A 26,915-nucleotide genomic window follows, 5' to 3' on the forward strand; every position below is an offset into this window, starting at 1 on the left:
TGAGGTCACCACCTCCTCTGCTGCAGGCTGCAGCTCTTGTGTTTGTAGGGAATATGTGCCTGTGCCATAAGTACTGCTCTTTACAATCCGGCCTACTATAAATCCATGCTGTGTATGCCAAAATCAGCATAAACAGGTAGAAGTTGGGGGACAAAAAAATCTTTGTTACAAGATCCACTTTCAAGTGACTGGCAGTTTGCTTTGCTCAAGGCAACTGGACCCTACTATGCAATGAGCTTTGACTGATACATGGTGAAAATTGAATTGAAGCTGTCTTCCCTGTCTTGGCATCTGATGGTGCTTTTTTGACGTGCATCGTTTGAAGAGTATGAATATATCATTAGCAATGGGGTGGGGTGCTTCAGCATATAATTAGTAATAGTTACAGTACAGGCACTTTCGCCCACATCCTGCTGCCTTCTGTACATTATAATGTGTGTCTGTAAGGACTACACATCTTGGGCAGGAAATTGAAAGTGTTTCAGGGTTAAAGAAACAAAATCTTTAATTGGGGTGTACTCTTAACTGTCTCTTTCCTTTGTTCAACAACCACTGTTGAGGAAAATTGAGTATCGAATTCATTGAGTTTTGATTCTCAAGCAGAGAACAAGTGTTTTATTAAAAAATACAGATGTTGTATGTGGCACTTTACCCTCAGTCCTGTCTCTCACTGTTTTATAGTGATGTTGAGAATGGGTAAATTTCTGGGCTGTTTAGTCTTGCATAGGAGTGACAAGGCAAGTCCTTTGTCCTGAATGGGAGTTATTTAGAGGAATAGCCAGGGATGTTTTTTCCCAAATTTCAGAAGGATTTTTGGGATGCTGAGATGGGTCTCTTAACTATGTCAGGAAAGGTAACTGGGTTATATCAAGGCTTTTGGTCATGTCTGACACTAAGCTATTATTATTACTATTATTTTAAAAGGTCTGCTGAAGGTTATCTCAGGTGTTCTTCAACTTGGCAACATAGTCTTCAAGAAGGAGCGTAATACAGACCAAGCTTCTATGCCAGACAATACAGGTAACCAATCTCTTCCCCCACACCAAAGAAAAGTGCAGGAAAAAAGCCTACAGGAAGTTCTTGCAAGTGGGAGAGTGTATTGCAGTATGTATGGAGTGCTGGAGTCCCGTTTTTCCATAAGGTGAATTATTTGTCAGAGGAGCTGCTGTGCTCTGTACAAATACACACTGTTGTGCCAGGCGTGTGTTTGCAGCCACCCATGGGCAGGAATGTGGCACTGTTCCTGTGTGAGGGCTAGGCAGGAAGTACACGTGATGAACAGATGAAAAAGATTACTCTACTGGAATATGTGGAGTGTGTGTTTTAAACGAGCTACAGTAATTGCTCCTTCAAACCTGTATTATCAGATTTTAAGGAATGTTCTTTGCTGCCTATGTAGGTAGTCTGGCAACTGTAAGAGTAAGGTGGTGGATAGTTTTATGGTGGGTATAAAGCATGTGTACCTATTTTAATTGCACTGCCTATTGTTGAATGTGTAAACAGTGCCATGTTTCATGTGATAGAAGACTTTGTTGGAAGACTTAACTCAGACCTTCATTGTAAATGTACTGCAGAAGTGCAAAGGTTGCTACTTTATCTCTAAATGGGTTTTTTTTTGGCTGTTATTCTTTAAAATATGCTCTAAATGCCATTTTAGGGTGGAGAGTAAATCATTTGGGTTTTGGGTCTCAAATTTGAAATAGAGAGTTGCCTCAAAGACTAATCAGTAGATGAAGACAGAACAATTAGCTTGATTAAGAAGTCCATTATCTGATGTATTTTTAAATTGGTTACAGACAGTGACCTTTCTGAAGCTTCTGTGTTATGACTTAGTAGTATGAGGCTATTGCTTCAAATGTACTCTGGTGGCTTCTGGAGAAACTCAGTAAGCTGTAGTATTGGTTGCAAGAGGGGTTTTTTGGACTTGTTTTGGTTAGGAAGATACTATGTCTCAGCAACCTGTTCTTCATTTAATGTTTTTTGTCAGCTGTTTCCTGACTTTTCTAAAGACAGTTCCCAGAATGTTTTCCTTTTTTTCTTGCTTTCTATGAGAAAAACAGAATAATATGAATCTCTTTATTTTCCTCCTGCCATCTTTAGCTGCTCAGAAGGTGGCTCACCTTTTGGGTATCAACGTGACAGATTTCACTAGAGGCATCCTGACTCCTCGCATCAAAGTTGGACGAGATTATGTCCAGAAAGCTCAGACCAAAGAACAGGTAGGCATTCGCAAAAAATAAACAAGTACTTTGGTCTCTAATCTTACTGCTGCACAGCTAATGAATGTATCAGAGGTTTCTGTAGTGTTTACTAACCATCTTTATGATTGCAATATATGGCAAGCACACCTGAATATTGTAGCATAACACATTGCTTCTAGCATAATATATCGCTTGCTTGTGTAATGTGTATAAAGATAGAATTCACCCTTATCCCTTAGCACTTATCTGGGAAAAAAACCAGAGGGAACACAAGTCCCCAAATTTTGGTGACTGGCTCTCCTTGGGGACTTAGTAGTTTCAATGCGGTGTGCAAGGCTGACATTTTCAAGTTGGTGCAATTACAGAAAGCACTGTTTTTGAGTAGGTCAGCTACTAAGATAGAAGAATTTGCAGCTCACCCTTGAAATTGATTGGAAATTTTGTAACACTCTTGACTGGTCATGCTGTAAATGAAACCTGACCTAGGAGCTAGTGGCCTGCTTGAATGGAGCAAACCCCTGTGCTTACTCATTGCCTGACTTCTTTATGAACACAGCATTATCCTCTGAATAAAGAAACATGCCCCTGTGACATGGAAGGGATTGGGAAGAGATTGAAGTCTGGAAAAAGTCACAGGTTGCCTTTCCATGCTGCCTTTCCCTTTTGATGTTTAATTTCTTACCATACATAGTATTTGTGTCAAACACAGGTAGGGTAGTCGCAGGGAGGGATTTGGCTTCACAAATCCAAAGTTACAAAAAGAATTTAAATTCATTTCTTTGGGCCTATGAAATACACCATGTCTTTGGAAGTGACTGGGCATAGTTTTTCTTTCTTTAATAGCAGCTCTTGTTTTCTCCAGCAGGCAGGATCTTGAAATTTGGTTTTGACATACTAATATAGAGTCAAATTCTTTGCTCTTGTATATGGAGTATCACTATGCCATCTACTTTTGATTGGGAATAAACTGAAATAAGCCTTGTTCAGTGAATTTCCTGGCGGAGAGAAAAATCTCAGACTACAGTTGTGCTGCTAGATCCTGAAACAGTGTAAACTGTGCCTTTCCTTGGTTTGTCATGCAACTCCTGATGTTTATCTGTTTGCTGTTTAGGCTGATTTTGCCATTGAAGCACTGGCTAAAGCCACTTACGAGCGGATGTTCCGGTGGCTGGTTATGCGCATCAACAAGGCTTTGGATAAGACCAAGAGACAGGGTGCATCCTTCATTGGAATCCTTGACATTGCTGGCTTTGAGATTTTTGAGGTAAGGAGATGTCAGGTCCTTGCACTCAGCACAGTTTAAAGTGGAGCAAAGACCGCTGAAGGAGATAGCTTTACAACTGGAAAATAACACACTCTTGGAAAGGATGTGAAGCCCACAAAAAGGGGGAATCAGCATCACATCTCATGCAAGATAAGTGTAGAAGAGGAAGAACTGAAGGAAAGCTGAAGGAGAGAGGGGGAAATGGGAGCTCCTTCTCTAGATGACAGTGAGCTGTTAGGCCAAACTGTTACCGGATTCTATGAAATAATTTTAGGATGTGGTTTGCATTATAATCTGAAGCAGCCACAGACTGCCATCAGAAAAGAAGTATCCTCCCATTATTCCAGCCAGGCATCTCCTGTCAACCTGAGTTATGCTATGCTGGGTCTAGCTCATGAACTGCTGCAAAATGAATTGGACCAATTTATTCATGAAATAGAAAACTTGAAACACAGAAAAGTTGGGGTTTGGGGTTTTTTTTCATTGGTTGGGTTTTGTGAGGTATTTTTGTTTCCTTCCCCCTCTGATAGGTGTACCTTTGGCTTCATGGTTGCTGGATCTCATGGAAAGGAGAGGAGCAGAAATAACATAGTTAAGAATTATTGAAATGTGCAGGAAGTAGAACAGGACCACTGTCTTTAGAAGCTGCGTTATGTTTTGTGTGGTCAAATGTAAAAATGCACTGTGGGTTATTAACCTTATCCTTACTGTTTGAAGAAATCTGGAAATTCTGAAGAAATTTCCCTCACTTTCACTGCTCTGATTTTATACAAGGATTAAAATGGGACTTTCCAGTCCACATGCTTTTAGAAATTTGTCTTCAGGCTTCTGTTGCCGCTTCTTCCTATGAAGAGGACTTGCTGGCTCTCCATTTGTGAGAAAGCCAGAGTCCTTTCTGTTCCCGGGTTAAATAGCTGCAGTAATTCTGCTGCTGTTTACAGCTAAACATTCTTTTGCAAAGTCTGAGAACCAATGTGTATGAACTTCCCTAGGGATTGTAGCAGTGTGCAGTGGCACGTGACAGAACAGGCAGTTCATATCCAAAGGGGTTATTGACAGTGGACTGTCTGCCCCACTCTAGCTTAGATTCCTGAACTGCAGAGATGATCTTCTGTGCTAAGAGAACAGTGGTTGTGTCTTCACAAGCAATTGCTCAAACATCTTTCTACCTTTTTCTTCATTAGCTGAACTCCTTTGAGCAGCTGTGTATTAACTACACAAATGAAAAGTTGCAGCAGCTCTTTAACCACACCATGTTCATTCTGGAGCAAGAGGAGTACCAGAGGGAAGGCATAGAGTGGAATTTCATTGACTTTGGCCTGGATCTGCAGCCCTGCATTGACCTCATAGAGAAGCCGGTAAGTTCGTTGTTTTACTGTCGACCGGGAAATGGCTGCGCTGATTTTGTCACTGAGGACATCACCTCAGCCTTTGGATTGGAAACTGGCCCTCTAGCTTTTGTAATCTTCTACTGACACTGTAATGTGATTAGAAGCAGTAGCAAACCGTTTCTTCTTTGTCTGAAAGTGTGTCACCAATAAGGCTGTTAGTATCAGTTCTGTAGGAAACACTGCATAAAAATAGATCTAATCTATTTCCTCTCACTAAGTTGTCCTCACTTGTGTGGGTCTGCATGGTGCTAGATGTACGTGCAGCTTGCCATAAGTTATGTGAACTTCCTTGCTTAACTACAGATGTGATGAGAAGCTGTGAATCTCTGTTGCTTTCATTCTGCTCTAATGAAACCTGAGAATTTCCAAATTTCATAGTAGATATTCCAGTAGTAAGGACTAGTTTGTGAAACTTTCTGCTATGGCCTTTTGCATTTAGACACCTGAATATATTTAGTGAACTGTGTAATAATATTTCTTCTATTAAAAAATATTTTTTCCCAAAAAACAATCTAGACAAATGGCACAGAAGAGACTTTCTCATTAAAATGGTCAGGATTTAGATAAGGATATTGAAGAACTATTAACAATTTCTATTACAATGGAAATAGTTTAACTGATATCACACAAGAGGTGAATGTGATGTGGATCAGGCTTAGGTATCCTTTCTTTTCTCCTCTAGCCATTTAAAGGTGCTAATTATTGTTGCAGTCGTGTAGTTAATAATGTTTTGATGTTTCCCTTCTTTAAGGCTGGGCCTCCTGGTATACTGGCCCTGCTGGATGAAGAGTGCTGGTTTCCAAAAGCAACAGACAAAAGCTTTGTGGAAAAAGTTGTTCAAGAACAAGGCACCCACCCCAAATTTCAGAAGCCAAAACAGCTGAAAGACAAAGCTGACTTCTGTATCATACATTATGCTGGCAAGGTAAAGAATTAATAACTAAAATGTGAAGGTTGGAATGCTTAATTCATAAGCACTGCTTCTTAGAAATGGCTACTTACCGAAATGGTTCCCTATGAGAAACCATCAGAAGATTTCATGGAAATGTTCCATTGCAGAGGAGCTTACAGGGCCTAAGGAGATTTGCCTGTGAGTTATATCAATATTTATAGTTCAAGACATGTCAAACTGACAGCAATTTAAATTTGTTCTCTGTCACTTGGTGAGATTGGAGGTACTTTTCAGAAACCTGCATCAAGACTTCATCACCAGAAATGCTGATGCAGTTGTTTTTTGTGTCACACTCTGGATGGTACGAACTAGCATTGCAAATCCATTCCCTTTATGACAGAACAGAACATGCAGCTTTTTGTAAGGGTTGGGAATTTCTAGGTGTGCTTACTTTGATGGCAAATCCAAGAGTGGTTAGGTAATCTGTTGTTGTGCAAACCTCAGTGATGCTTTTACAGACTGTGCCAGATGTTGTTGGATCTTGTGCTGCAGAAAATCCCCCCCCCAAGCTTCTTGATATGTTTACCTTCTCCAGGTGGACTATAAGGCAGATGAATGGCTGATGAAGAACATGGATCCGCTGAATGATAACATTGCTACTCTTCTCCACCAGTCATCGGATAAGTTTGTGTCTGAGCTGTGGAAAGATGGTATGCAATTAAACTTCATTTCATTTGTTTGCTCTTTTTCTGTGTGAAAGAGCTTGAGCATCAAAAGTCTGTGATGAGCTGTTTTACTTTTTTCCCCTGAAGACTAAGCCACCAAGATGAGCATTATCTGGAACATCCTTTGCTTAGATCATGGTATTTCATTAAAAGTTCACTGTAACTCAAGAGAAAGATTCACTTGCATCACCTTCTGTTAAGCTTGCTGCATATATAACAATTCTGTCTCAAAATGAAATGCTGGGATAAAATACCAATGCACCATTATGAGCCAGCAGCTTGCATAGCTGCAACACTCAAGATCTGAGGCAGAATCTGTTTGCAGTCCTGCAACTAAGTGTGCCCTTTCTGCAGTGTTGTTCAGTATTTTACTCTATCTTTTCTGGGTTTATCTGCTTTTGAGTCTTACTGTCACTTTCTGTGGTAGGTTTTCTTTGACGTCTCTGTCTGTTGCAGAGATGCAGAAGGTTCAGAGAGCCTATTTCTATCAACACTTTCCTATTCTTCATCTAGAACCAGGTGACTGAGAAACCCAGCTGTCGTGTCATGTGTGTGATGCATCCTAGAGCCATGCAAGAAATGCTTCCGTTAACTTTTGTCCCTTTGTCATACCTGCCTGTCTTTCTTGTTCATTTCCTCTGCTTTGTGCTAGTAGCTCCTCATGGACTTTAAAACAAAAGTGAAACTCACCTTGAAAGTGGATACAAGAATACAGACACATTCAGGTGCTAAAAGTTTCTCTTGCACAACTTGGGTAGGAACAGGTAAAAGCAAATTCCTGTCAGGTGTTTGAATGTAGAGCTAGTACAGCTGTATTTCTTGCAAGATACGGAAGGAAAATTTCTGAGACTACATAGAAACTGAAATCCAGTTTAGCATTGGTTTTAGTACTGGGTTCACTTTAGCAGCTGATAATTTAAAAGAAAGTTTGGCAAAGGAACTCCTACTAGATGAAAAATGGCCATCAGCGAGTTGTGCCTAACCAAGGCCTTTGCTGTGTGAGACTACTTTTGGACTTGAAATGTCATCTGACCACAGCTTATTAGTTTTCATTTAGTATTCTTAGCTGGATCTTCTGTTGCAAGTGACTGTCCTTTGTGCTATCTTGAAGTAGATTGGAGGGCTCAAGATTAAGAGGATTGGTACAGCCACAGTCTGAGATGCACTTCAGTGGGTTTCCCTGTGATGTCATCGAGTAACATAACCTTCTTTTCTTTCTGATAAGACAACCTTGACCCTATTCCAACAGCTGCTCTAGAAGTGAACAGTTTTTAACTAATATTAGTTGTAAATGAGAGTATTCTTTCTTGTATATTCTTTTGTAGGGGTGTCTCTTAGCAGCTGTATTTTTCTTTTAATCAGAAGACAGTTGAGCACAAGCTGGTGTATTTTCTGGTGAAGATTGGGAGCCTGAGTGTAGGCATCAGCCAACCACTAAGGATGGTGCAGACTAGTTTGAAGCCCTTAGTGAAAGTGTATTGGAGGTGTGGAAAGTCATAGTGATACAGTTAGTTTTTGTTGGATGGGTGAATTTTTATCTCCATGTGGAAAAGCAATGGGAAAAAGTAAAACTTTTATTAGTTTCTTCTCACCCCTGCTACTATCAGATCTAGCTGACCTCTGTTGAGGAAAAAAAAAAAATCTGTGGTGTCCATCCATCAAGGTGATAACTTCATCAATGCTTGGATGTCACTGTGGCATAGCAGAGAAACTGTTGGGGCAGGGAGCTCTGACTTTCTCCTAGTGCTGTTGTTCATGTCTGTGTCATAGAACACTTGGACTCCAAAAACAACTCAAGCAGTGGTATCTCGAGGTTTGGTTTCTGTCATGTCTTTTACTGTGTTTGTTCAGTTTACAAGTAGATATGACTTTTCTCATCATCGGTCGTGACAGTCCTGCCTGTAATGCAAGAGGGAAGCTGGGCTTTTTCTCTATCTGTGGCCCCTTCTGGATCAGAGTTAACTAATAGTTGACTCTGCTGGGCTACCAGCTAGAACTCTTGGTTTGCTGTTTTTCATTCTAAGCTAAGCAAGTAGAAGCATCTGAAACTCACTTCTAGATTGCTCTTCCAGTGCTGCCATCCAGGGCATCAGTAGAATGTGTTTGGGATTAAGTTTGACTCCATCACTCAAACTTCCTGTAGTGAGCTGATGCTTTCTTTTCCTTCCTGCTCCTATCCCTGCACAAATTTTGTACAGGAGTCGACATCTGTGTAGAGATGAAGCAAAAAGGATCCTGCAGCTCCTCTCATTTATCCTGTTCTACCCAGATGTTCTTTGTATGTTCCAATGCTTCCTTTGTTTGTGGGAAAATTTTAATTCTCTTTCCTGTGCTCTCTCTAGTGGACCGTATTGTTGGGCTGGATCAGGTAGCTGGTATGTCAGATACAGCATTGCCAGGGGCCTTTAAAACCAGGAAGGGAATGTTCCGGACAGTGGGACAGCTCTACAAAGAGCAGCTGGCTAAACTGATGGCTACCTTGAGGAACACCAACCCCAACTTTGTCCGTTGCATTATCCCCAACCATGAGAAAAAGGTAAAGACAGTTCTGACAGTGCAACCCTTGCATTCTTACATGGGCTTCCTGGGGCATGTGGCTGGGTTGATACCTTCTGTCAGGTTTTACAAGAGATCTGGAAGAGGCCCTGTTTTTTCAGGGTGCTTTTTTAAGGTCATCTTAAATAACTGTATGCTTACTAAAATTTTGGAGACTGATCTTGGCACTTCTTAAAGTGGCATAAAAGCTTTCTATTGCTTCTAACTGGAAAAGAGAGAACTGACAGCTTTACAAAAAAGAGAGAGGGAGAGGCACGGGGGTAAGCCCTTTTTGTAAAAGCTTAATGGTATTCATAAAATATACATTTTCCTCACTAGGCTGGAAAACTAGACCCCCACTTGGTCCTCGACCAGCTTCGCTGTAATGGAGTGCTGGAGGGAATCCGTATTTGTCGTCAAGGTTTCCCCAACAGAGTTGTATTCCAGGAATTCAGACAAAGGTGAGCCCTAGATAAGAATCTGAAGTAGTCTTCAGCCTGGCAAAGTTGAGACCTAAGTACAAAAATGGAAGTCTTTTATTGCAACTAGATTGCAAATTTTTCAAAGACAGCACCTCTGTACCTTGGTATTCGCTGGCACAAAGCCTCCCAAAAGCATCTTGGATTTCTTCAGTAAGGGTATAGTTAAGGTGAGGCATAGAGGACCCTGTGCAAGACTGCTGCTTCATACTCTGCTGTCTAGAGGTGCAGTGTTTTTTGAAAAACTCTTGAGCTCATAATAGGAATGCGTACTGATTTCTTTTGTTTTGTTGTTTTCAAATACACTTATGTGACTAGTCTGATGCCTTCTCATTTTCAGATATGAAATCTTAACTCCAAATGCAATTCCCAAAGGATTTATGGATGGAAAGCAGGCTTGCGTGCTGATGGTAAAACATCCCAGAAACTCTACTTGAATAGAGTAAACTTTATGGGTGTGGTTTAAAAGTTGGAGTTGTGCATGCTAAATATAGCTTGTACTCACAGACCAAAATTCCAAAGTCAAAATGTTTTGTCTGAGAGAAGGGTGCAAAAAGCTTCCTCTTGGCTTCATGGATGGAGGCTTTTGTCTAGCATGAGATTCAATAATCCTAGGCAAAGAGGATCTTTGTTTCCACAGATGCATACACTTTCAGATGCCAGCAGTATTCATAGAATCAAAATGCTTAGAAGCATTAAAACACATGCTTAAAGTATGGGCTTCAGTAAACTTTCTGTAATGGCCTGCTGTTGACAAATGCTTTCAGCAAAGGCTCCAATTAGTTTCTGTAGAATTGCCTGCTTCAAAGGAAAAGCATTGGCTCTAGCTTGATGACTAGGCTTGAATTGAGCTTGGCTATAAGGGATTCCCTTTTTTCTGTCTTATGGGAGTATAGCTGATTCTTCTTAACTAAGCACTGGCAGCAAATCCTTGGAAGGAAGTTTGGGCTGGGGTGTCTTATTTTGACAAAGATAGGACTGGGAAAAAGTAAATAGGAAGGATCAACAGATGTTTCTTCAAGGAAAGGAAGAGAGCTCTCAGGACTAGGCATGCATTCCTTACAGCATCCTTGTATTCTGAGTGCTTGATGTGATACTGTATTAGATGATGCTTTCTGTTATATTTTCTGTCTCTGGTTACCACAATTTGATGCTGTTCTTGGCTGAGCTCCAGCTCCTCTAATTGAGATAGGCCAGGACTTTATTGTGAGTTAGCAGCTTTGGTTGGCCTGAGTGGCTCGTTGTAGAGAAGGGCTGTCTCTTAGAGCCACAAGCCACAAATATGCTTTGTGATGTTTCAAGTGAAAAATTCTTTGTAGGACATGAATTCTTCTCTCTCTCTTTTTAGATCAAAGCATTGGAGCTGGATTCCAACCTTTACAGAATTGGACAGAGTAAAGTGTTTTTCAGAGCTGGAGTCCTTGCTCATCTTGAAGAAGAGAGAGACCTGAAGATCACCGATGTAATTATTGGATTCCAAGCATGTTGCAGAGGCTACCTGGCCAGAAAGTAAGTGCCATAATTTTTAAAGTACATCATAAACATGTATTTCTCCCATTCAGGTACAAGTTTATCTTCAAAAAAGAGAAATTATTACATCTAGAAATTACCTTTTTGTCAGAAAGGTCATGATTTATTTATTGTATGATCTTGTAGGGTTTTCTCATCTCTGTAAAGCCAGACTTTTGGCACCTGCAAGAATCTCTGAGTGCTGTATCCCAGAAACAACCTGAGCAGTAAAGTCTGTTCCTCTCTATAAGAATGCTGTGCAGCAGATCAGGTTTTTGACAGAAGTGCTGTGAAGGTGCAAATGGAAAAGTCTTAGTACAGTACTGATGCAGGAGGTGTAGGGTTTCCCTTAAGCTGTTAGGTAGGGCTGCAAATGGTGCAGTTCTAAGAACAAAAATAGTACCTGTCAGTTTGGTGGGAAAACACACCTCTGCTTCAGATCTCCCTTGTTGGAAGTGAAGATAGTAAAGCTTTTCAGATTAGAGGACGTGAGGGAAAATTCTTTTTAAATAGGAAATTGGATTAAGGAGAGAATAGCTACTCTTACCTGAGCAGAAGAAAATTGAAAATCAAGAGAAAGTTCACTGGAAATTGTGCTGGTTTTTTGGGAGGGAACCTTCTAAAGGAGAAACACAGAAGTATCTAAGGGCTTGATGGTGTGAACTGTGTGCTGCTCTAGATTCCTTTGTCTTACCTCCACTTGCTTTGCAGAGCCTTTGCCAAGCGCCAGCAGCAGCTGACAGCTATGAAAGTGCTTCAGAGAAACTGTGCTGCCTATCTGAAACTGCGGAACTGGCAGTGGTGGAGGTTGTTCACCAAGGTAATATTTTTCCCCTTGCAATTTTGACAGTTTGGTTGCAATTTCAGCTTCTCAGGTTGAACCAGAGCACAAAAATCACTCCCTTTGCAATTGGGTTGGCTTGCAACAGCACCTTGTTTTGTTTATGCAGAGAATGTCTGAGAATGTCCAATAGTGTGTTTTATAGCTGAAATATGACTGCATAAACCAGATACAAAGCTGCATCCAAGTAATACTGTGGAAAAGCAGTAGCCATGTCTTAATGTTTTATGCCTAAGAGGAGTAAGAGGATCACTTGCTTTGGTGGTATGGCACTTCAGTGAGTCACTTGCAGTGTGGATCAATTTAACTAAGCAAAAATTATCATTGCAGGGGTGGTTTGCCATCTCTTTGTCCAGAGTTGTAAGAGCAAAGGAAAAACAGTGGGGTCTGATCTTGCTGTTATAATTGTATATATTTCACCTTTATAAAGACAATGAACACACAAAGAGAAGGTCTTTTTTCTAAATGCATGGGATTTCTTGCTTTTTGAGACTAGTTTACACTTTTCTCCTTCCTATGAAATTACTTCTAAGGGACTTTGATGGGGGAAGCACAGAGATGAATGGTTTTCGTTTCTTCATAGAGTAATAGAATAGTATGAGTTGGAAAGGACCTTTAAACATCATCTAACCCAATCCCCCTGCAGTGAACAGAGACATCTTCAACTAGATTAGTTTGCTCAGAGCCCCATCCAACCCGACCTTGCATGTTTTCAGCGATGAGGCATCTGTCCACCACCTCTCTGGAAACCCTGTTCTAGTGTTTCACCACCTCATTGTAAAAAACTTCTTCCTTATATCTAGTCTGAATCTACCCTTCATTAGCTTAAAACCATTACCCCTTGTTTTGTCACAACAAGTTTCTCAAACTTGTTAGCCTTCCTAACAAGTTTGGCCCCCTCTATTTTGTGAACCCTCTTTTAGGTACTGACAGATGCTCTGAGCTCTCCCTGGACCCTTCTCTTCTCTGGGCTGAGCAGCCCCAACTCTCTCAGCTTGTCTTCATAGCAGAGGTGCTCCAGCCCTCGGATCATTTTTGTGACCCTGTGGACCCACTCAAAAAAGTCCATATCTTTCCTGGGTTGAGGACCCCAGAACACTCCAGGTGGGGGCTGAGCAGAGCAGAGGGGCAGAATCCCCTTCTTAAACACTCCACCCGTCAAATCTGTATCTCTTCAGTTTAGAGAGAAACATCTTGTGGGGTACCATGCCAAAGGCCTTACAGAAGTCCACCTGTATGACACTGACTTACCTGTGAATTTCCTCATTGTATGGCAACTTTTTTATTCTCTTGCTATTACTACTTAACCCTTGAGGGTCTGGAATTTACTGAACCCTTTCCTGATGCATCTCATCCTGGAGGAGAATGAATGGATTGGCAGGAAGTGTGCTATTGGCAGAGTAGGTGATATCTAGTCCTGTGTGATTCCCCCAGTGTTCACAACAAAACAGTTGGTCAGTCAGATATGAGACTATCTGAAATGTTGTTTTATTCAATGCTTACCTTAAGTACAAGAGCATTTCTTCATGTTTTCATTTTTCTTTATATACATCTCATTCCCTTGGTTTCCCTTTCAGGTGAAGCCCCTTTTGCAAGTAAGCAGGCAGGAGGAGGAGATGATGGCCAAGGAAGAAGAACTAATAAAGGTCAAGGAGAAGCAGCTGGCTGCAGAAAATAGACTGAGTGAGATGGAGACCTTCCAGGCCCAGGTGAGTTTGCAAACCTGATGTGTAAAAGTTGTTCTCTCTCCACCTGTCCAGCTGCTTGAGAGCACCTCCTTTGCTTTCTTGGTCTGATGGACAAGCTGTAGGATTCCAACTTGGTGGAGCATGACTTGGCTGCCTTTTGTTCACTTTCCTTTTCCCTTTTTCCCAGCTCAGTTCCTGCAGCAGGTCTTTTTGTACAGTGACTACCTATTGCCCTTCTGTAGCCATTATATGAAGAAAAACCTCCTTTGGCTGAGTGTTATAGCAAGCTGATTGAATTCAGTCTTGGCATTAATGGAATCCTTTTTTGTTTGGAACACAGAAGGTGGGAGCAGGGTTGTTTTTCCATAGGGCTGGTAATTATTTGTTAGGGGAAATAGACAATATCTGTCTTTCAAATGGAGTGAATGATTTGTAGTTGCAGCACCTGATTTGTGAAAGAGAACACACACTTAAAACTGTGTTTTGTTATTTAGCTTTTTATTAACAGCATGGGACTGCTGCAATGTTTAAAACTGTAACTGTGGAACAGAGGAGCACAGAACTTCACTTGACACTCATTGCTAAGTGCTTTGGTAAATTGGAGCTTGTCTTATTTCTGGCTTTGTATCCAATGTAGCTAATGGCAGAGAAGATGCAGCTGCAGGAACAGTTGCAAGCAGAAACCGAACTGTGTGCTGAGGCTGAGGAGATAAGAGCTCGCCTCACAGCCAAGAAGCAAGAGCTGGAGGAGATATGTCATGACCTGGAAGCAAGGGTGGAGGAAGAGGAAGAACGGTGTCAACATCTTCAGGCTGAAAAGAAGAAAATGCAGCAGAATATCCAGGTAATACCTTAGGAATGCTGTCTCTTGCCAGTAAAGAGGATAGTAAGGGTTAGAGTGGTTATTTTGCCTCAGCTTGGAGGGAAATGAAAGAGAGAAGCAGCGGGGGGGGGCGGGGGAAGAGGCGTGGGAAAATCCATCTGTGGAAACAGCAATAGAACACAGCAGTTCTGGTGCTGAGCCTGAGGCGTTCGCTCAGTCATCTGGAATGAGCTGGTCCATTCTTGAAGGTAAGGTGATGGCCCCTTCCCAATAAGAGAAGTCTTTGCTTTGTTTTAGGAATGGTAGTGTTCTGTGCAAAATAGCGTTGTTTGCTAGAAAATTTGTTGGTTGGTGTGCAGTATGTTGCATTAAGTCATGATAGAGATGTCACTCTAGGACCTACTGATAATACATTGAAGGAAGGGTGAAGAAACCTTCCATTCTAGTATTGCTACTGTGCTGGTCCATGGGTTGGTGAGCAGCACTGAAAAATACCTTACTTTTCTACTGTGAAGGAACTGGAGGAGCAGCTTGAGGAAGAGGAAAGTGCAAGGCAGAAGCTGCAGCTAGAAAAAGTGACCACAGAGGCCAAATTGAAGAAATTGGAAGAAGATGTGCTGGTTCTGGAAGATCAGAATCTCAAATTGGCTAAGGTAAGACTCCTGCATCATGTTCCACAAGCTAAAGATACACAGGTATTTCTCTTGGAGAAAACCACCACAGGCTGACCTTTTCCCTATTACAGGGAAACTTACTAATTAATTCAGTCTTGTCTTTGAGAATTGACCTGAATTCTTGAAAGTAACTGCCTGCCTGTATTCTCAACAGTCAGTATTGTGTGATATTTAAATAACCTTCACTAAATAATGATCCATGAGCAAACATTTTCTGATACACTGTTATGCTAAACAGTATCAAGTTATTTTATAAACAGACTTGCCTTTCAGTTTTGAAAGGGCCATCATATACAAATCTTTAAGTTCAAATTAAAATTTATTTGAATCTGTTTGTGATCCTGAAAGGATTTCCTTCTTTCTGAGTTTCCTCGTAGCAGGAGTAGATACTCATGACACTGACACTTCTAAGTAGTCAGCTCTGGAAAAATACCCTGTAATTCCAGCAACTCTTTTGACATTGCCTTCTCAATTCTGCAGGAGAAGAAACTTTTGGAAGATAGAATGTCTGAATTTACAACAAACCTGACAGAGGAAGAGGAAAAATCTAAGAGTTTAGCCAAACTGAAGAATAAGCATGAGGCCATGATCACAGACCTTGAAGGTAGTTTTGGTTTTTGTTGTCCTTAAAAGATAGATCCTGTAAAGACCTTGCCTAATTAGTCTTAGGTGGTTTATTGCTAAAACTTGTTGAACTTCAGTTTCATTTCCGAAAGAGTTTTAGTCCTCCTGAGTTTCTGAAGGGTTAAAAATTAGTTTATAGTGTGTAAGCTATTGATTGGTTTGATAGAGCTGTGCACTGGCTGGCTGAAGGTTATGTGCCTTGTCAGCTGAGCCCTTGATCTAAATAATTCTCTCCAAAGCAGCAGGCCAATGGAGAAGAGAGGCTGGTTCTCTTTCCTCTCCTGCTGTGGAAGTGTCTCCACTTTTCTACTTCCAGCAGCATCAGTCTGTCGGGGTTAGTGCTGTTTCTGATAGCCTGTTTGCACAAGTTCTTCAGAGTTCTAGAAGGATGTTGTTCTTCTGGAGGCTGCCTGTTCAGTTTCAGTAAAGGGAGAGCAGACCTTGCATTTAGCATCACTAAATGGGTGCTTATGGCTGCATGGTATGAGACTGGCATTGTGTTTGCATTGTTACAGCAAAAGTGGGGAAGGTTTGGCTGTAGGGTGATGGGAAGGGAAAATGTCCAGATATATTTTGAGGTCAAAATATGGGGGTAGTTGCCTATATGGGTCCTGACAAAATAATGCAGTCCAGCTACAGTTTGGACAGTTCTGTTATCAGGAAAGAAAGTACTGCTTAAATAGATGTATTTTCCTGTGCTCATACACTGATCTTTGTCATCTGTGTAACTGAACGTGTCCCCATCTCCATTAGAGCGCCTGCGACGCGAAGAGAAGCAGAGGCAAGAGTTGGAAAAGACTCGTCGGAAGCTTGAAGGGGACTCCAGTGATCTGCATGACCAGATTGCTGAGCTGCAGGCTCAGATTGCAGAACTCAAAATGCAGCTGGCCAAGAAGGAAGAGGAGCTGCAGGCAGCTTTAGCTAGGTGAGAACCTGACCTGTGGGGTTCAGGGACCACCTGGTTGGGAAGTATTTCTTGTCTTGTGTCACCTGGAATAGGGACTAAATGCAATCTGTGGATGTTGTATTTTAGCCTGTGGGCTATTAAAGATCCATGTCCTTAGCATTAGAGTTCTTTAGCTGCTGCTCACTCCCACATTCTCTGTACACAACTAGACTATGGATGCAATAGGCAATGCATGCGTTTGACTGAAGTAGTAATCCTTAAGCTAGGGTTAAAAAGTAGTGGCAACACACTCTCCCTCTGGTAGTTGCTGTATTCATCTACTCAGTAAAGTGTCCAGTTTCCAATGTAAAATGGTGCTTTCTCTTCTGCTTTCTTCTGTTGTCAGTCTCTCTCTGTCCCCTTCTTTAAGGTGAGTAATTGTGCTGTCTCAAGTATTGGGAGATAGACCTTAGAATTTGTAGATCATGTGTGGGTCAAAGTCTGAATATAATATTGTAGAGCTGACCAATACCAGCTTTTCTTGATGATTCTTAGTAGGACAGGTTGTTTTAATTTGTGTATGGTTTAAGTCTGGCTCTGACCAGAACATTATGTTGAACAGAGTGGAAGAAGAGGCAGCTCAGAAGAACATGGCCCTGAAGAAGATCAGGGAACTTGAATCCCAGATCACTGAGCTGCAGGAAGACCTGGAATCAGAGAGAGCATTCAGGAATAAAGCTGAAAAACAGAAGCGGGATCTGGGAGAAGAGCTGGAAGCATTGAAAACAGAGCTTGAAGACACACTAGATTCTACAGCTGCTCAGCAGGAGCTGAGGTAACTCCAGCATGGAGCGGTGTTATCTTTATTCGGTTTTGGCTTTGGCTGTTTCTAATAATTCTGCTGCATTCATTCTCTTACCATAGCAAGTCTTTGCCTTTATCACTGGTTAGCAGCCTCAGTGACTACAGGAGGAGGTGGTGTGCAAGCTGTAGTCAAGGCTGCACTACCTCACCTGATGTCAGAAAGTTGATTTGCTTCCTAAGCAAAGTGCTAGTGGTACCCCTGAAACATCTGTACTTTCAGGCTTCTTAGGCAGAAATCATGCTGCCAGCTTGCACTTAAGAAGGATGCAATGCTAAGTGCTACCTTTGAAAAGTATCTTTGTAGCCTAAACAGACTACATTTTCTGCATTAGAGATGCTGTTGGTGGATATACACCTCTGTTTGACTCCCTCCTCAGCATCTGAATGGAATTGTGAATTTTGCAGGTCAAAGAGAGAACAAGAAGTAACGGTTTTGAAGAAGACCCTTGAAGATGAGGCAAAGACTCACGAGGCTCAAATCCAAGAGATGAGGCAGAAACATTCACAAGCTATTGAAGAGCTGGCAGAGCAGTTGGAACAAACCAAACGGGTATGTGGAACAGAAAACACAAAGTCAAAGCAGTCGACCTCCCTGAAATGACAGTGCAGAAGAGCACAAAGTATTCATGATACTGATACATGTATTCTTCCCTTGGTAGATCATTTTTCTCCATGAAGTATATATGAAGCTGTTTTAAATAGTGACATTCATTCTTTTTTCTCCTGTTAGGCTTGTTATACTGCACAGCTACGACATTCTTCTCACTGATAGCACTTGTTGAGTTGTACAACCTTTAGATTGGAAATCTGATGGTGCAAGACTTTTTCTCTGTGTTGTTGTCTTCTCTGATTGTTAGATTGTCTCCTGCTTATCAGTGACAGGCTGCTCATACTGTTTTTTTCTGAGTAAGCAGTCTGCAACTTAGCTGCTAAACATACAGCATTAGCTTGCTTGTTGGAAAAACATGTACTCACTGGATCCTGCCATATCTAAAGTCTAAGAGGTTTTGCTGCCTTTTCCTCTTCAGGTGAAAGCAAATCTTGAAAAAGCAAAACAAGCTCTGGAAAGTGAGAAGGTTGAACTGTCCAATGAGGTGAAGGCTCTTCTGCAGGGCAAAGGGGATGCTGAGCACAAGCGGAAAAAAGTGGATGCTCAGCTCCAGGAGCTGCAGGTGAAATTCACAGAAGGCGAAAGAGTGAAGACTGAACTGGCTGAGAGGGTTAACAAACTGCAGGTGAGTGGCATGGGTTTTCCTTAGTTTCAGCCCAAGGCTGGAGAGAAAAGGTTGTAGGCTGGTATCTCCCCAGGCTAGTTCAAAAATGTTGTTCCTCCTGAGGATAATGTTCCTACAAAAAGCAAATCCATAGTTTGCTTCCCAAGGACTATGCAAACTTAACTATCCTTAACTCATTGCCAGATCAGGATATTTGGATGGATGTCACTTATTTTGAGGAGCCTTGAGAAGGTGAAACAACCAGTTGCTGTTTGAGTTTTGTAAGGCTCAAGGAGTCAGTGTCTGTGCCCTCCTAAAGCAGGCAGTGGCTTGCACAGCTCTGCGAGCACTCGGCTGCAGGAGCACCTGGAGTGGCACACACAGACTGGTGGTTGTGAAACTCCTGTGGAAGACAGGGTCTGGAAGTTTTGTCACATGGTTGATGGTGATGAGGAGTGGTTAAAGGGTGATGTGGGAACTTATGGGTTTCTCCTTTCTTCAAAGGAGCAGCAAATCCCTTAGAGAGTGACAGGAAACATTGTCTTTGGCCTTCTCCTTTACAGTGGGTTGTCATTGAAAGTTGAACATTGCCAGTGTATGCACAGTCTTTTGGAGTGTGAAAACGTAATTTTGAGATTCCAGATATAATCCTGAAGCAGATAGTACAAAATAGAAGAGAGTTAGTTCAATAAAAGCTTTTACAATTGCTTACCAGGCTGTCTAAAATCTCATATAGGCCTTAAAAAAACCCCAAACCAACCAAAATCAGAAGGCTGTTGTAACAGAGGTGATCTGAAATAAACATCTCTTTTCAGCTTCTCATATTTAATTCCTGGGACTGTGGAAGTGATGCATTCATTCCCTGAGAGATTATACACATGCCTTCCTGTTGAGAGGTGCCTCAGTTTTCTCTTTTAGGTCTCATAGCTGCTCACCTCTTCCTGTCTTTGTTTTTGCTGATGCATTCAGTAACTGATATGCTGATCTCTCCTTCAGGTCGAGCTGGACAATGTCACAGGTCTTCTGAACCAGTCTGACAGTAAATCAATCAAATTAGCAAAGGATTTCTCTGCTCTGGAATCACAGCTTCAGGATACACAGGTGAGAGCTTTGGAAACCAAGGCAACTGTGTGTCTGTTACAAATTGGTAATGGGAGAAATCACTCTGGATGCCATTAAGTACTGGTTATACAACAATTCAAAGGATTTGATCTGGATTTCCTTTTTTTTTTTTTTGCTGAGGGTTTATATAGCATGGTAATGAGAGCATTTCTACAGAAACAAGCTGGTTATCTTCCTTCTGCTTCCTCAGCCTGTGAAACATATGTGACTTTCCCTGTCTTAAGTTTAGAAGTTCTGCTCTATCACCTTTCCACCTGAGAGCACTTTAGTGCTTCAGCTGACTGGAATGCTTGTTTGAAGTTCTTGTTTGAGATCTTCATAGTCAAGTGTTTAACAGGGTTTTTTTATGTGTGTGATTTCCAGTAAATTTGTAAAGTTAAACAGAAAGTTTTATTTCCCAGTGGATGTTGGGGAAGTGATAGATTCAAATAATTTTGTATTTTTTCAGGAAACAAATCATCCTTAGACTTATACTTTGGGATAAACAAGCATTTACAGTTAGAATATGACTCTTAAGGTCGAGCATGGAGTGCTAAAAGGGTTGGAAGGGAAAGAAAGAGCACATCAATAATAAGTAGCCTTGAACAGTCATTGATGTTCTGTCTACTTACTGCTCCTTAAAAAACAGACTCAAAGGCAGGGCACAATACAAAAATTCTGCACTAGTTTGAAGATTGATTGATTAATCTTTACAGATCCTTCAGCTCAAGCACTGGCAGTGTAAGTCAGTCAATGCTGTTGTGCCCTAAGCTGGTGAGTGACCAGTTCTGCTGAGACCAGCATTGTTTTTAACCATGCTGGAGCACTTGGGCCTGTTGTCTGTTCCTTTGGTGCTGGAATAGGAGAGAGACACACAGCAGAGTACAGTCATGCTGTTGTTGGGAAAGGTCTGAATACTTTGTGTGCTACTTGGAGGACTTGAAAAAGGACTGTGGAGAGGCTTGTGTGGCAAGGAGTGTACTTCAGTGATTAGAGCATAGGAGAGAATAGGACCCTTCTGAATATTTTGTTTCTATACTGACTCACCGAAAGACAGTTATTTAAATTCTGTCTTCGGTTGTTTTATCTGTGAAATTAGTTGCATACTTAAGCTCAACTTCAGAAGCACTCCTTCTGGAGAGAGTGGGTAAGGACTGTGAGCCTTTAAATCCAAGGAGCAGTGCTGAATTCCATCTGGGGTGTTTGCTTTATAGGAGCTGCTGCAGGAGGAGACTCGCCTCAAACTGAGCCTCAGCACTAAGCTGAAGCAAATGGAGGATGAGAAGAATGCTTTCAAGGAACAACTGGAAGAAGAGGAGGAGGCAAAGAGAAACCTGGAGAAACAGATCTCTATTCTTCAGCAACAGGTACAGAGTCTGCATCCTGTAAACCAGTGACTTTTGAGAGGAAGCATAAGTACAGGTCTGTCTTGTGGAAAGTAAAATTTAAATGCTGAATTGACACAACCTTTCCTGGGCAAGGGTGATGTTGCTGATTTGGGTGAGAGAAGAAATGAGGAGGTCTCTGATGATAATCATATGAGCTGCTTGTAGATTTCTGTCCAGGAATTCCTTTGGGAATTTAGTCATGCGGTATTATCTGAACAGGGAGTAGTACCTTCAGAAATGACCAGACTTTCTTACTTGAAAGTCTTAAATTTTTGGTGCCAGTAAACTGTACAGAACATTTCCTGTGGCTTCATGTGCAATCTTGGTCCTTTAGGCAATAGATGCGAAGAAGAAGATGGATGATGGCCTGGGCTGCCTTGAGTCAGCAGAGGAAGCCAGGAAGAAGCTGCAGAAGGACTTGGAGGGCTTGAGCCAGCGATATGAAGAGAAGACAGCTGCATATGACAAGCTGGAAAAAACGAAGACCCGCCTGCAGCAAGAGCTGGATGACCTCGCTGTGGACTTGGATCATCAGCGGCAGATCGTTTCCAACCTAGAGAAGAAGCAGAAGAAGTTTGATCAGGTATGACTTCAGTCATAAGCATTCAGTAGGTACATCTTACTGATAGGTCTGCTTTAAGAACACCTAAGCAATACTGCTTGGAGAACACATATTTGTTTCTGAACTAGGGCAGAGCACACAGAGTGGAAAAATAAGCTTTAATAGAGGTAAATTAATTTTGTTCTATGAATAGGAAGTTAAGCAATGTTCCTTTTCCCAAAGGGATAACATTTATGTGAAATCCAGGACTGAGTTTGAAGTGTTGTTTGCACATCATCTCAGAGAAGGTTGAAAATAATAGGTTGGAGGGCCTAGGAAATCAGGGGTTTGTTTACTTGGGGTCAGCACAGTTGTTAGAGATGGGATGGCACGCTTCATTCTCTGAAGTTGCATTTTCTTGATTCTTCTATCCTTGGAAGAACACTATTAATAAGGCCCTGATGAAAAGGTGAATGTTTACCTTGTTTAGCAAGTGATCAGCAATTTCTCAGAATACTGATGCTGTGCTCTTGTAGCTGCTGGCAGAGGAGAAGACCATCTCTGCCAAGTATGCGGAGGAACGGGACCGCGCTGAGGCAGAGGCCCGGGAGAAGGAGACCAAGGCCCTGTCCCTGGCCAGAGCCCTGGAAGAAGCCATAGAGCAGAAGGCTGAGCTGGAACGAGTCAATAAGCAGTTCCGTGCAGAGATGGAAGATCTCATGAGCTCCAAGGATGATGTTGGGAAAAGTGTAAGTATCCAGTTGAAGTGTCCCAGCAGGAAATGTCACACAGTTGATACTGTTACTTGTTGTAGAGAGTACTGGATACGTTGTGAGTTTGTGAATGTTATGTTTGTATTACATCAGTAAGTGATAAAGATGGGCTGGAAATGACCCAAGTGAGGCAGTGGCAAACCTGAAAATTACCTGGTATCGTTGTGGTGGAGATGAAGGTGTGATGTGAGCCTGATACATAAAATACAGCAATTAGCCAGGCAGTGCTGAATTACCACATTACCTCCAGTATTTCAAAACAAGAAATGCTATGTTACTGAAGGAAAAGAATAAATTTAGAGACTAGGAAGTACTTTCTTGAATTCTGTCAGAACCAGAGGTGTCCAGCTCTGATAAGTTTGCAGCAAGTCAGGACTGGGCTGACAAATGCTTTTCTCTTTCTCCCCACCACTACACACACGGTCAGAACTAACAGTAGTTGTGGTTCAGACTGGCAGCTTGCATCAGCCATAATACAAGGGACAGATACAGCGTTCTTGATCCTGTCTGATGTGGGTCTCTGTTCTTAGCCTTTTTTTTCTGATAGGGTAGATTAAATTGTCTGTAGTCTTTGGGGAAACCTCACGTGTGGTACTGTGTTGTAGGTCCATGAGCTGGAGAAAGCTAAGCGAGCCCTGGAGCAGCAGGTGGAGGAGATGAAGACACAGCTGGAAGAGCTGGAGGATGAACTGCAGGCCACAGAGGATGCCAAACTGCGGCTAGAAGTGAACCAGCAGGCTATGAAGGCACAGTTTGACCGGGACCTGCAGGGGCGTGATGAACAGAATGAAGAGAAGAAGAAACAGCTGATCAGACAAGTAAGAATTGCTCTGTAAATCCTTAGTGCATTCTGTACACAAAGGCACTTGTGTCCAAAGATGGTCGGACAGACAGTGCCAGTCCAGAGATCGTTAATGTTAATACTCCAGGCAGTATTGCAGAGCTCTGAGAGACTTCCTCCCTTGTGTGATTGTTCCAATAGCCTTTGTCTATCAAAGGAACCCGTGGGGCTTTATTAGTGAGGAATGTTAGCCCCATCCCCCTGCCAGGGAGAATGAAGACAAGTCACATGCTTGCACTTATGCAGCCTTTGAAAGGGGAATGTGAAAAGTGGGTGCTGGGAAACGAAGGAGCTGAAATGCTGATGCCTCTGCTCCTCCACACAGGTTCGGGAGATGGAGGCGGAACTGGAGGATGAACGAAAACAGCGCTCCATGGCTGTGGCTGCCAGGAAGAAGCTTGAGATGGACCTGAAGGATTTGGAAAGCCATATAGACACTGCTAACAAGAACCGTGAAGAAGCCATCAAGCAGCTGCGCAAACTGCAGGTGAAACATTGCAGCTGTTTCAGCTGTCAGGGCAGAGCTTTTACCTGGGGGAAACGGGGTGCAAGATTCCACCTCGCCAGAACAATGCATCAGTGTCACAAGAGCAGCAGAACCTTGCAGCAGTTCACTGGGAAAGACTTTTTGGTGTTTCGAACATCCTTCTAATCCCAATCTCCCTGCTTAGCTTCCCAGGAAACAAGCTGTAGGCAAAGTCCACTCTAGTGCTTGTCTCAGGTCCATGTTTTTGGAAAGGATTACAGAGCTGCAAAGCTAGAGGACTTTAAATAATATTTAGGCCTGCTCCTGCCCCAAGATGGCTCTGTTGTGCTTTTTTAATTCCTGCAAGCAGTTGTCTGACCTTAGAAAAAACTAAATCCTTCCTAGACTGTTCATTCCATTGCTTCACTAGAAAGCTTCCTGTACCTTCCCTTCCCCTCTCCATTTATCTGACAAAACCTTCTTTCTGCAAATAAGCAATCCTGTTTGCTTCCATTGATACTTATCCATGCTACTTGTGAAATACAAAAAGGATGATTCCTTCTGTTTTTACAGCAACTTTTGTGGTTGCTGAAGAATAATGAATCCCTATTTCTGTTTTCCATCCATGTTTTCCAAAAGACAAACCAACCACATTTCTTTATATGAATGCTCTGAAGTACACCCCTTTCTGTTCTCCCTTTTCAGGCACAAATGAAGGATTACATGCGGGAACTGGAGGACACACGTACTTCCAGAGAAGAGATCTTGGCACAGGCCAAAGAAAATGAGAAGAAGCTGAAAAGCATGGAGGCAGAGATGATCCAATTGCAGGAGGTAATGGAATATGCATGCAACTCAAGGGTTGGTTTGTTTTCTTTGGCCAAGAACTATATGCAGCAATCTAAGCTGGAGTGTTCTGTTCTTTTCTTTTGCACTTTTTGCTCTGCTCAAATATGAGATCTGGTTAAAAATGCAGAATTTGGCCCTTTCCTGACAGCTGTGACAGGAGTGCGCAAAGCAAAGGAAGATGTGGGGTGTACAGGGAACAGGCCATGTCGTATAATTAGCTCTGGATCATGCTAGAGACCATACCAGCCATTACCAGTAACTCCTTTTTCCTATGCTGCATTAATTGGTAGCTTCCTATTGGATCACTGTCCGTCTCGTTTTCATTCCAGGAACTTGCAGCTGCTGAGCGTGCCAAGCGCCAGGCCCAGCAAGAGAGGGATGAGCTGGCTGATGAGATTGCCAACAACAGTGGTAAAGGGTGAGTAATGTTCCCCATTGAGGGAGGAGGAGCTGCTTTGAGAAAACACTTCTTGGCCTGTTACTTTTCTGTGGACTGCAGCACATACTGTATCCCCTCTGGTCTTGAAAGACTGAGCTAATTTTGTGTACAAGAGGTGAGTTTTCCCCAAGGCATCGATGCCATCAGTGCTGCTTTAATGCTTTCATGACTCTGTGTCCTGTAGAGCACTGGCCATGGAGGAGAAGAGGCGCCTGGAGGCACGGATAGCTCAGCTGGAGGAGGAGTTAGAAGAAGAACAGGGCAACACAGAGATAATCAATGACCGGCTCAAGAAGGCAAATCTTCAGGTACCTGTTCAGGCTGTGTGGCCCATGGGGTTCTCTGCTCTGTGTGAATTGTCAAACTGTGCTCTGAGTAATGCCAGCAGCTGCCCTGGGCACAGTGCAGGCCCTCAGAAACCATAGGTGTGAGCTAGATGAAATGGCTGAATACCATGGTACAGAAAATAGCAGCCAAAATTGGTGTTAACTCACTGGCTTTGACCATTTAAAATCATTGGGTAGCTGGAACAATCTCCCAAGTTTATTTTAAACCAAACCAACCCCTCCCAGTCCCTTTTTTCTGTATTAAGGGATATTGAGAAAGATGATCTGTGGCGTGCTGCTCCAACTTGACATGCTGAACAGTGCCACAATGTGTTTGGAAAGTTATTTTTCTGCCAGTTGTATGCTGTTTCAAATGGACTGAACATATGAAATTTGTTAGGCTGCTATAGAAACCACGATCTTAATCTGCCTGTTGTCTGCCATATTTTGTCTACCCAACTTTGAGAGTCAAGCATGTTGTTTTCTTAGTGCTCCAAAGCCAAGGAGTGGGCTGATGGTTTTCCCAAGGTCTCATTCATTCTGATGGATGAGAGTGTAGTTCTTTACTTGGTTGACTATCAGCCAGGGCCCTGGCTTGGAAGTAGGCAAGTTCTTGCCCTTTTACATCTGATAGTATTTTTAAGCTGCTTCTTTGTAGTGGAAGTAGACAGACAGCAAATAAACAATAAATTAGTAAAGCACATATATATTGGATCCACTTGCCTCAGGATTTTTGTAATTCAGAGACTGATAATTGCTGTGTTAAGTGCCAGACCGTGGCCTTTGCCCCAGAGGGCAGTGAATGTGATTGGCAAGTTTAGTTAGCCCTAAGAGGAGGTTGATAAACCTGTTATTCAAGGAATTACTTTGAAAATCTGGGTGAACTAAGATACTTTGAGAAGTGCCCTGCCTATAGACAGCTCCCTCTGCATTGGAGTTATTCCAAGTATTCAGCTCACCCTCAGGGTCCTTGTTCTTTTTGAGTCTGAGAAATAAATGAGCCTTTCAGGCAGGAGCACTGGCTGTGCTGAGGAGTCCTTATCTCTCTCTCCCCGTGCAGATCGATCAGATGAACGCCGACCTGAACGCCGAGCGCAGCAACGCGCAGAAGAACGAGAACGCTCGCCAGCAGATGGAGCGCCAGAACAAGGAGCTCAAGCTCAAACTGCAGGAGATGGAGAGCGCCGTCAAGTCCAAGTACAAGGCTAGCATCACGGCCTTGGAAGCAAAGATAGCACAGCTGGAAGAGCAGTTGGACATGGAGACAAAGTACGTGCTAGTAGAAACTCTGTCTGCTTTACGAGCTTCCACCCCTTCTGGGATTTTAAGCTCTTCTTAATGCTGATTTGTTGGAGTGAGAGCTTCATCCTAGGTATACTGGGTAGTACAGAAGTAAGATCTTGGCAAACTTTCCTTGTTTTTCACAGTAGACATTTACAGCTTCTTCTGAACTTAACCACTTAAACTGCAGCTGTGGTACGCTTGTTGCCCCTCTGTAGCTCTCATACGTGTGACATCAGCCTTTTGGTCATTTCTGGGAAACGCTGCTTCCCATCCCCTTTTCTTCCTAAGTTAAGGAGG

At 42.4% G+C, this 26,915-nt stretch overlaps 1 protein-coding gene across 1 annotated transcript in view; it reads left to right on the forward strand.

Annotated features, from left to right (window-relative positions):
* Nucleotides 1-26,915, forward strand: part of MYH9 (myosin heavy chain 9) — a 69,703-nt gene that overhangs the window by 40,410 nt on the left and 2,378 nt on the right. Inside the window, exons 10-38 of the mRNA XM_069002899.1 lie at nucleotides 925-1,020; nucleotides 2,101-2,219; nucleotides 3,313-3,465; nucleotides 4,650-4,823; nucleotides 5,608-5,781; nucleotides 6,344-6,458; nucleotides 8,816-9,009; nucleotides 9,348-9,469; nucleotides 9,828-9,897; nucleotides 10,836-10,996; nucleotides 11,708-11,816; nucleotides 13,415-13,546; nucleotides 14,163-14,369; nucleotides 14,864-15,001; nucleotides 15,503-15,626; nucleotides 16,400-16,571; nucleotides 17,155-17,367; nucleotides 17,802-17,946; nucleotides 18,425-18,631; nucleotides 19,607-19,711; nucleotides 20,926-21,078; nucleotides 21,434-21,682; nucleotides 22,177-22,389; nucleotides 23,019-23,231; nucleotides 23,580-23,741; nucleotides 24,426-24,554; nucleotides 24,899-24,987; nucleotides 25,193-25,316; nucleotides 26,395-26,603. Of these exons, the coding sequence (XP_068859000.1) occupies nucleotides 925-1,020; nucleotides 2,101-2,219; nucleotides 3,313-3,465; nucleotides 4,650-4,823; nucleotides 5,608-5,781; nucleotides 6,344-6,458; nucleotides 8,816-9,009; nucleotides 9,348-9,469; nucleotides 9,828-9,897; nucleotides 10,836-10,996; nucleotides 11,708-11,816; nucleotides 13,415-13,546; nucleotides 14,163-14,369; nucleotides 14,864-15,001; nucleotides 15,503-15,626; nucleotides 16,400-16,571; nucleotides 17,155-17,367; nucleotides 17,802-17,946; nucleotides 18,425-18,631; nucleotides 19,607-19,711; nucleotides 20,926-21,078; nucleotides 21,434-21,682; nucleotides 22,177-22,389; nucleotides 23,019-23,231; nucleotides 23,580-23,741; nucleotides 24,426-24,554; nucleotides 24,899-24,987; nucleotides 25,193-25,316; nucleotides 26,395-26,603 (4,471 nt within the window). The remainder of the gene's footprint in view (nucleotides 1-924; nucleotides 1,021-2,100; nucleotides 2,220-3,312; nucleotides 3,466-4,649; nucleotides 4,824-5,607; nucleotides 5,782-6,343; nucleotides 6,459-8,815; nucleotides 9,010-9,347; nucleotides 9,470-9,827; nucleotides 9,898-10,835; nucleotides 10,997-11,707; nucleotides 11,817-13,414; nucleotides 13,547-14,162; nucleotides 14,370-14,863; nucleotides 15,002-15,502; nucleotides 15,627-16,399; nucleotides 16,572-17,154; nucleotides 17,368-17,801; nucleotides 17,947-18,424; nucleotides 18,632-19,606; nucleotides 19,712-20,925; nucleotides 21,079-21,433; nucleotides 21,683-22,176; nucleotides 22,390-23,018; nucleotides 23,232-23,579; nucleotides 23,742-24,425; nucleotides 24,555-24,898; nucleotides 24,988-25,192; nucleotides 25,317-26,394; nucleotides 26,604-26,915) is intronic.

The sequence above is a fragment of the Aphelocoma coerulescens genome, chromosome 1A, assembly GCF_041296385.1.
Source record: "Aphelocoma coerulescens isolate FSJ_1873_10779 chromosome 1A, UR_Acoe_1.0, whole genome shotgun sequence".
In the NCBI taxonomy this organism is placed as follows: domain Eukaryota; kingdom Metazoa; phylum Chordata; class Aves; order Passeriformes; family Corvidae; genus Aphelocoma; species Aphelocoma coerulescens.